Below are 9,708 nucleotides of genomic sequence, written 5' to 3'. Positions count from 1 at the left end.
GTTCATCTGAGAATTGGATCGCACGCACCCATACAAGACTATGGCTGCGAGTGAAACATCAGACTGCACTAGGATGTCATCCAAATGCAGTCCGATTAGCGCAGACGCCGGCAATGGAGGAGATAGAATAATTACTTTCTCCATCTCTTCCGCACCAGTGCTGCAATTCTCTCATGCGAGAGAATCAGAGCAAAGAGCACTGACACTTGGCTCAAACTCTGACAGAGTATGAGCCATATGTCATTTGCATATCAGCCCTAATTCTCTCGCATGAGAGAATCGATGACAGCGTGACCCCAGCCTAACCTGTAGATTAAATCCATATCTGCAGGTTAATAGCATTTGGAAGCATGACCGGTTCCCTGTAGAGACAAACAATTCTGAAGAAAGAAATACAGTTGGGGAGATTTAATAATACTGGTGAAATCTTTAAACTTTAATAGCTTGAGGATAAAATAAAAATGAACTGTACACAAAGGAAAGCAATACACACAACAACACTGTTTTTTCAAACTTTAATGCATCATTATTTTTGTTTAAAAAAGTAAATTTTATTAATTGCTCGATTTTGCATAATAGTGGCACAAAATATCTGTACTTCATGGCATCATTTTAACCATCACTTTGTCACCTAGCTTATTATTTCTCCGACTACTAGGACTGGTCTGTCATGCTCTGCTTATAACATTAGAGGGAGCCTGTCATCAGAAAAAAAACCTATTAACCTGTAGATATGGGGTTAATCTGCAGCTAAATAGCGCTACTAACCTGCCTGGTGCCTGCACGTAGCCAAATGCTGCAGGAAGGAAGTTTAGTTTATTTTCCCTGGCAGCATTCAGTTTTAGAGATGGGAGTGGCGCTGGCATGGGTTCAGTAATTGCTCTCAGTATACAGAGTGGCGTCTGTAATCATGCACCCGGCGCTGACTGACACAGGCTCTGCATTAGGGCTCAGAGGTCAGTCTGGACCGGTAACTGGCCACCGACCCTGACTCTGCATTAGGGCTCAGCGGTCAGTCTGGGCTGCTAACTGGCCGCTGACCATGACTGACCTTGGCTCTGCATTAGGCTCAGGGGTCAGTCTGGGATAGTAACTGGCCCCCAACCCTAACTGACACTGGCTCTGCATTAGGCCGGGGTCACACATGCGAGATACTCGCACGAGTCTTGCATCTTAATACCTGGCACTGCTGCCGCCACGCAGGAGCGGAGCGTGCTAAGGCATGTATTTCTATGCAGCTGCACGCTCCGCTCTCAAGTGCTGGAGGCAGTGTCGGGTATTAAAATGCGAGATTTATGCAAGTTTCTCATATGTGTGACCCCAGACTTAGAGCTCAGCTCAGAGTCCGGGCTGGGAGCACAGTTAATGAAGCCGTTCTGTACACTAAGGCCGGGATCACACTACCATATGTGATGCGAGAAACTCACACGAGTCTCTCACATCAACACCCGGCGCTACCGCCGGCACTCAGGACCGGACTGCGGCTGCATAGAAATACATGCAACGACAGCTCCGGTCCTGAATTCCGGTGGCAGCACCGGGTGTTGATACGAGAGACTCGTGTGAGTTTCTCGCATCACATATGGTAGTGTGATCCCGGCCTTAGAGTGGTGACTGAACCTGAGCGGCTCCGCCCACCTTGGCTAAAACTGAATGCTGCCCCGGAGAACACAGTTCACCTTCTCCCTGGGGTGTTCGGCTACATGCAGCTGCCAGGCAGGTTAATAACGCTTTTAATCTGCAGATTAACCCCTTATCTGCAGGTTAGTAGTGTTTTTTCTGGTGAAAGGTTCCCTTTAAGAGAGAAGGAATAAGCTGTTCCTGCCCATGGATATTTATGATATGTGATGGGTGGGATAATGCACCTAATCTTCTTGCAGGGTAGTGACTAAGCCAAGCAAGTGCTTTAAAGGGAACTTGCCAATTGATCCATGCTGATCAACCATGGAAATCAGAATGAATGAATCAGAGCTGCTCCAGCGTTTCATAGAAAACATAGTTTGAAGAGAGGGCCGTGAGAGCCGAGATGATCCCGATGCAGCTTCTCTTCACCCACTCCAGGAGCTTTACAAGTCTCTCCCTATGTGCACTCATAGAAGAGACCGATCAATCTCCTCTTTTCTGGCCGTCCCTCCAAAGTATGTTTTCTGTATACTGAATTACTGGAGCGTTGCAGAGAAAAACATATCTGACTGCAATTGCGCTGCATGTAATTTGGGCAGCATAAATCAGGTGACTGGTTAAAATAAAACAACACAATCTTTGATTTCATTTTACATCGAATCTGGTAAGTTTGCAATGAATAACAAAACTAAAATTATAATTAACAACACTACTTGTTATTTTGATTATTTTTCTATAAAATAATAACGCTACTATTGATTGCCAGACATAAAATATACATAATTATGTGTTTAAAACAAGTTCTTAATGATATTCATATGTGTAAAGGGTGTTGTTCACTTTGGAACCATTTTTTTGTTTTTTTTCTTTAAAAAGGATCAGAAAGGCATAATAAAAAAGTGAGTAGCAATGACACTCTGACAGAAGGAAACGTGACAAGCTGAGGCAGGTCACTCTGGTGGCCAGGGTTTTAATGAAATGTCATTTCATATTGAGAGAGACCAAAAAACTAGAGGTGGATCTGGTAAGCACTGGATTTGGAGAATCAAGGAATCAGTTAGATAAGCGTCAGAGTTTTTTTATTATACCATTTTCATATATTTAAAAAAAAATTAAAAAAAAAATACAATACAAATAACCTATTTAATGGTCTAAATGGAAATCACAAATTTGATTTGTATTACATTATAAATGTGAAATTAGTAGTCATTATACTGATTATTTAATTACAGCATCCAGCTGCACATGACTGGCGTGATTAGATCTGTTCTGTTTGGCCTCATGAACGTTACTTTACTAAGGCTTTCCAGTAAAAAAAAATCTTCATGGCAAACCATACTAATAGCACATCCAGCCACTATTAAAATCAAAAGGGGGTAGATGTAAGTGCTGCGGAATATGTTGGCGCTATATAAAAAAAGATTATTATTATTGTTATGTGCAGTACCCGGCCATGGCCATTATTACGTCGATGGAGCTGTTCAATTCTGGCCACCACTGACACCTGGAGTAGTTGATCGGTTGGGGTGCCGAATGTTGCACCCCCACCAATCAGATATTGATGAACTATCAGAAGGATGACCATCAATGTGACAGTATAGTATAGTTAAAATCTCAGACAACTCCATTAATGCTAGACACATTGATTTATAAAGTAGATGATGTAGACATTATGTGAGATTCCTTATAGGCTCTATACACACACACTAAGACCGGGATCACGCTACAGTGTGTGATGCGATAAACTCGCACGAGTCTCTCTCGCATCAACACCCGGCGCTACTGCCGGCACTCAGGACCGAAGCTGCGGCTGCATAGAAATACATCATGAGTGCCGGCGGTAGCGCCGGGTGTTGATGCGAGAGACTCATGTGAGTTTCTCGCATCACACCTGGTTGTGTAATCCCAGCCTAAGGTTATTCAAAAACTTTTCTGTTACTAAATGTCTAAATTGAAACTTGGATAGTGCTTCTAAATTTCCGACCAATCTATTTCTATAATTTCATTATTTAGGTCGAAAAGATCCACATGCACAAAGAGATCCACATGCCCTGTCAATCTTTATATTTTTTTCAGTAATATAGAAAAAAAAACAGTTCCTAACTATTGTTTTTACTTATCTAAAGTAGACAGCCATGCAGCAATTAGGAATAAAACAATGATCATTAAGAAAACGTTTACATTTTCATTATCTGGTGATTGGTAAACTGCTCTAGTTGGACGGGAGGTTCCATAAGTCTCTGTTGGCCATAAAATTGTATTATCTTGTTCATAAACTCTCGAAGTTGCTCGGGGATAGAATGTTTCTGGCTTGGACATAACAGTCATTGTTTTATCTTCACTGACTGTATTCCAGTGACACACCTGCATCTTGCAAGCCTCGCAATACTTCTTTTCATGAGGTCCCTCCACGACATCACTGTAAACCTCAGGCTCTAGTGGTGGCCTTGTATTTTTTCGCTCATAAAACTTGCTTTGGATTTTGCTGATTAGATTGATGATGACCCGCTTGCTGTTCCCTTCAGAAATTTCAGCCTTTTCAAAAGTAGAAACGTTACACCGTCTACATCTTTGCCTAAAGATCTTCATTTTGACGGTGCCACATCTAGATTTTGCATCCAACCTTATCAAAAAGAGGATATGTACTTGTGCTGAGTTCCACCATCGACAACAATGTGAGCATTGGAACCTAAGGCAAGAAATAACCTTACAAATAAATATGATATTATAGTAATAAACTGACTACACAGGGTGGGCCATTTATGCGGATACACCTAAATACAATGGGAATGGTTGGTGATATCAATTTCCTGTTTGTGGCACATTAGTATATGGGAGAGGGAAACGTTTCAAGATGGGTGGTGACCATGGTGGCCATTTCGAAGTCGGCCATTTTGGATCCAACTTTATTTTTTTCAATGGGATGAGGATCATGTGACACATCAAACATATTGAGAATTTCACAAGAAAAACAATGGTGTGCTTGGTTTTAACGCAACTTTATTCTTTCATGAGTTATTTACAAGTTAATGACCACTTATAAAATGTGTTCAAAGTGCTGCCCATTGTGTTGGATCGTCAATGCAACCCTCTTCTCCCACTCTTGACACACTGATCGCAACACTGCTAGAAATATATACAGCCGCAGATCCGGGCTTGAGTGCCGGCAGCAGCGTCTGGTGTTGATGCGAGAGACTCATGCGAGTTTCTTGCATCACACATGGTTGTGTGATCCCGGCCTAAGATGAAAAAAAACATTTAAAAACAATTAAAAAGCCATAAGGGCTAATGTATATAACAGCTGGAGGACCAAAGAAGGACCACTGTGTGCACCTGGTGTAAGCTATAGATATTACACAACAAAAACATCCCGGGAAAAGAATTGTTCAAATAGCATAACAGTCAATATGGTATATAGTAACAGGCTATAGGCATAGACAAGTAAAAATGAAAAGATGAAAAATAGTCTTAAGCAAATAAGCCCCAAAACATACATGAACCCCAAAGAGTAGTAAATGGGAAAAGAGACAAATCCAGTGGTATCATAAGGGTAGAGGATATAACTCATGCTATAGAAGGACAAAGAAGTCCTAGGAGAAAAAGGCTGTATAAGACCTGTTAGTGAATGTGGTAAGTAAAGACCACCCAGTCACACCATGATATGTGGAGGAAGGAGCTATTTCACACTGTATTCTTCGCCACGTTCAGTGATCCTGTCGGGGCTTATGTCCGAACCTCCTCGCAAATCGGAACTTATGCGTATGCGCTGACAGGGCCAATGACTTTAATGGTGCTGACAGAGTCAATGTGTGCGCTATCATGCATCATTTCCCAGTGTATACACATACGGAACCATTGTACCGATATTCGGGGGGGTTTGGACGGAAGCCCTGACGGGACCAACAGACATAGGACAAAGCGCAGTGTGTAGGCTTCCTTACTGGTGACTTTTGTAATAACTGTTTATTTACAATTTGTTGGTGACAGCAGAACATAAAAAGGATTTAAATAAAATCCCACAAAACTTCCGAAGCTTTTAATTCAATGATGTGACCTGTGGAAGCGCCTTCTACGCGCGAAAGGATCGTCGTTACTTTCTTTCAGCACCCGTTCTCCCGTAAACATGCTTTTACAATAAAGCCTTGACTACTTTACCCGGTGAGTGCCATTCTTTCTACATTTTTGCAATTTAGATTTGCTTGTTTTTCATGAATGTGCATCTAAGGGTTAACAGTTAATTGCCGGCTGTGTCTCTCTCACACATACTAAGTGCGGTTCGGAGGTGTGGATCCATGTGACGGTGGCCGCCATCTATCCTTGGATTTTGCAATCATATTAAGCTATGTTCCCACAATGAGTACTTGTTGAGTATTTGCTGCTGCTGATTTTCTGCAACATTTCTACACATATTAGGTAAATTAGATTACTTGCGTTTATATCGCGCTTTTGTGTTTTTTTTTGTCTCTTTAATGTCATGTTTTCGAGGCTAAAGTTGTTTTCTTATTCGTCCAGTTTCTTATTTAGAGCTGAAGTTGGTTTCTTATGCGTGAGTTTCTTATTCGGCAACTTTTTCTTTTCTGTTTTTTATAGGTTTAACAACAAAAAATAAGCATCACAATAATAAAAAAAACAATGCAGCGAGGTGCCCTGATGTGAATACACTTAAAATCAGAGACAAAAATTATAAAACTGGCACAAAAATGGGCATCAAAGTGGGCCCCAAAGGGCGATAATGAAAGGGTTAAATGACTTTAGGCCACTGATATCATACGGCAGATGTATAGAACAGGGATCCCCACATCAAAAACAGGTCTCTCCAGCCTGGCCCAAATGGGTTCTAGGCATCAGAATTGGCATCAAAGTGGGCACACAGTCGATTTTCACAGGTTTGAATAAGTAACTGATGTTTTTAATGGGTTAAACGACTTTGAGCCACTGACCTCACACTATGAGTACACAGATAGTGAGGCCCAACATCAAACCCAGGTCCCTCCATCCTTGCACAAATGGGTTCTGGGCATCAGAATTGGCATCAAAGTGGGCAAACAGCCAATTTTCACAGATTTGAATAAGTAACTGATGTTTTTAAGGGGTTAAACGACTTTGAGCCACTGACCTCACACTATGAGTACACAGATAGTGGGGCCCAACATCAAATCCAGGTCCCTCCAGCCTGGCCCAAATGGGTCCTGGACATCAGAATTGGCATCAAAGTGGGCAAACAGCCAATTTTCACAGATTTGAATAAGTAACTGATGTTTTTAAGAAACTAACTTCAGCTCCGAATAAGAAACTGGACGAATAAGAAACCAACTTCAGCCTTGTTAAATAAAGCTGGTTTGTTTTTGAAACTTCCTGGTACTTGGCTTAGACAAAACTTTAATGCTACAGTCATGGGCGAATTATATGCTTTTTCCATATCAGAAAATCATTAAAAATGCATATGCATTTTTTATGAGGATTATCGGCATCTAATGCAATTCTATGGGTTAAATCCACACATACAACTCAAGAGAAATTGTCACTTTGCAGATTTTAAAAGTGCAACGCAGGTCAGTCTACACAGTGTTAAAAAAGCACAGCAGGTAGGAGATCTCTATAAACCCCATCTACTTTGCTGGAACTGTAAGGCGCAAGGAACATATGGAAAGTCAAAAACTCATTTTACAGGCGTAATTGTAATAGGTGCTAGAAAAAAAAAAGAAGGAAAAAAGAAGACATCTTCTCATACACTTTCCTTTGGAATATTGTTTAGTGATTCTTCCACTATTCATAGCTAATTTCGTTACCTTGCAAAGGTGCGCTGTGTGTACTGTAGATACCCTTGCTGCACCTGGAGGTGTTCATCCACACAAAAGCTCCACACGTGGATTTTTCTTCCACACATGTTTAATTCCTGTTTCTCAGTCTCAAATAAAGTTTGCCACTTATAATCCTCCATTTTCAGTTGTCTCCCAGCGTAGGTTATTGTACTGATGCCGTGCTGATCTTTACAAATGTCAGCGAAATGAAACTGAAAGTAAATGTCTTGGTTTGTCTGAGAATGCTGACTTATGTTCAATAAACTACAGTACCTGTTCTCCTCCCACATTTAAAGGGACATTGCATGTATTTTATTTTGTACTTTATCAGAAGATAATACCATTTTTTTCTAACCCTCCGTCAGGCGCAATAGATCTGACAGGCACACAGTAATTAGTTTCACTTCTCTCTCCTTGCCCACTTATCAGAAAACCCCACCCCTCCTAGTTATCTCCTGACTCTACAGGCTCTGTGAAACCTGATATCACAGTGACTCAGCAGACCTTCTAGTGAGCAGATATCAACACTTTGGCTTCTCAGGCACATTGCGCCTGATTTCAACACAAATTGAAAGGTTAGTATTTTCTTTTTTTATTCATCACGATTGTGTATTTAGCTTGTTTTATGAAGGATTAATGCTAAGTTAGTGTACATAAGTACTGTTTTCTTAGCCAAAAGGAGGGTGGCTTCTAAGGCACATTGCGCCCTAACACATACTCTTTCTCTCTTGCTTCAGATTTTCTGCTGCAATGGCCAGAAAACAGTATGATTCATCTAAACCCCTTCATTTAGAAAAAATGAAGATTTTTTTGTTAGAAGATGATGAGGAAGAACCAGCAGTAACTGAGGATTTAGAGGAATCTAGTGACATTTCATCTGAAGATGAGGTAGCAGAATGTAACACTGATTCTGGAACAGAGCAAGATGGTGATGACACTGATACAGAGGAAACAGACACAGATCTAGCTTATTATTTGGGCAAAGATAAAAATACAAACTGGAACAAAAAGGCACCCAAGAACAAACAGCGCAGAGAATCCCACAATATTATTACACACCTTCCTGGAGTTATTGGAAGTGCTAGAAAAGCTAAAGCTGCAGTGGAATGTTGGAGTAATCTAATTACAGATAGCATGTTGGAAACTATTGTTCGGTTCACTAACCAGTATATTGACACAATCAAAGAGCAATTCTCCAGAGAGAGGGACATCAAAAACACTGATGTGATTGAACTCAAGGCATTTATTGGCTTGTTATACCTAGCTGGTGCTTTCAGAGCAAATAGGCAAAGTTTGGAGGAGCTGTGGGGGACAGACGGTGATGGCATCGAAAAATTCAGCCTTGTGATGAATCTGAAACGATTCAAAGTCCTGATCCGTTGCCTCCGTTTCGATGATCGAAGTACCCGGACAGAACGAAAAGGTTATGACTGGCTTGCACCAATTCGGGACATATTTCAACAATTTTTTATGAATTGTCAAAAAAGCTATTGCCCGGGGCAAAACCTCACTATTGATGAGATGCTTCCAGGTTTCCGTGGAAGATGTGGTTTTCGGCAATATATACCATCAAAGTCAAACAAATATGGAATTAAAATTTTTGCCATGGTTGATGCAAGGATGATGTACACTATGAACATGGAAGTTTATTGTGGAAGACAGCCACCAGGTCCTTTCAATGTGAGCAACAAGCCTAGTGATGTGGTAAAGAGAATTGCTGAGCCAATGTTTGGATCTGGTCGAAATATCACTGCTGACAACTGGTTTACTGACTTTGATCTGATTGATTTTTTAAAAACGAAAAAGCTGTCATATGTGGGAACTGTTAGAAAAAACAAAAGGCAGTTGCCGCCAGATTTTCTATATACAAAAGGCAAACAACAGTATAGCACTATGTTTGGGTTCAGTAATGGAAAGATTTTAGTTTCTTACATCCCACGCGAGAGGAAAAATGTGATTTTGGTCTCTTCATTACATAATGATTACACCATTGATCCAGAGTCTGGGGAGCTAAGGAAACCAGAAATCATAACTTTTTATAATTTGACCAAAAGCGGCGTTGACACTGCTGACCAAATGTGTGGCAATTTCAATGTAAGTCGAAATACCAAACGCTGGCCTATGGTAATCTTCTTTACAATGCTGAATGTGGGTGGCATCAACTCACAAGTAATTTACCTCGGTAATGAACTTAAACAAATGCGCAGAAGAATGTACCTAAAACAATTGGCTAATGAACTGGTGAGTGGAGAGCTAAGCCTAAGAAGTACAAAGACGGTTGGAA

At 40.8% G+C, this 9,708-nt stretch overlaps 1 protein-coding gene across 1 annotated transcript; it reads right to left on the bottom strand.

Moving 5' to 3' along the window:
* Window positions 1-501: 501 nt before the first annotated feature.
* LOC141100720 (receptor-transporting protein 3-like) lies at window positions 502-7,807 on the bottom strand. The gene is made up of 2 exons (XM_073589379.1): window positions 7,413-7,807; window positions 502-4,312 (listed from the first exon to the last, which is right to left on the bottom strand). The coding sequence occupies exons 1-2, from the start codon at window positions 7,712-7,714 to the stop codon at window positions 3,736-3,738; spliced, it is 879 nt and encodes a 292-aa protein (XP_073445480.1). The 5' UTR covers window positions 7,715-7,807; the 3' UTR covers window positions 502-3,735.
* Between the last annotated feature and the right edge of the window lie 1,901 nt (window positions 7,808-9,708).

This window comes from Dendrobates tinctorius, unplaced genomic scaffold (genome assembly GCF_039654945.1).
Source record: "Dendrobates tinctorius isolate UK_male_01 unplaced genomic scaffold, ASM3965494v1 ptg000107l, whole genome shotgun sequence".
In the NCBI taxonomy this organism is placed as follows: Eukaryota; Metazoa; Chordata; class Amphibia; order Anura; family Dendrobatidae; genus Dendrobates; species Dendrobates tinctorius.
The sequence above is the reverse complement of the archived record's forward strand: the minus strand, read 5'-3'. Positions and strand labels throughout refer to the sequence as shown.

Excerpts from the sequence above, each read along its gene's own strand:
- LOC141100720 (XM_073589379.1), bottom strand. The coding sequence starts at position 7,714 with ATGTGGGAGGAGAACAGGTACTGTAGTTTATTGAACATAAGTCAGCAT. Across the intron at positions 4,313-7,412 it reads ACACAGCGCACCTTTGCAAG|GTTCCAATGCTCACATTGTT; the intron begins GTAACGAAATTA and ends TTCTTGCCTTAG.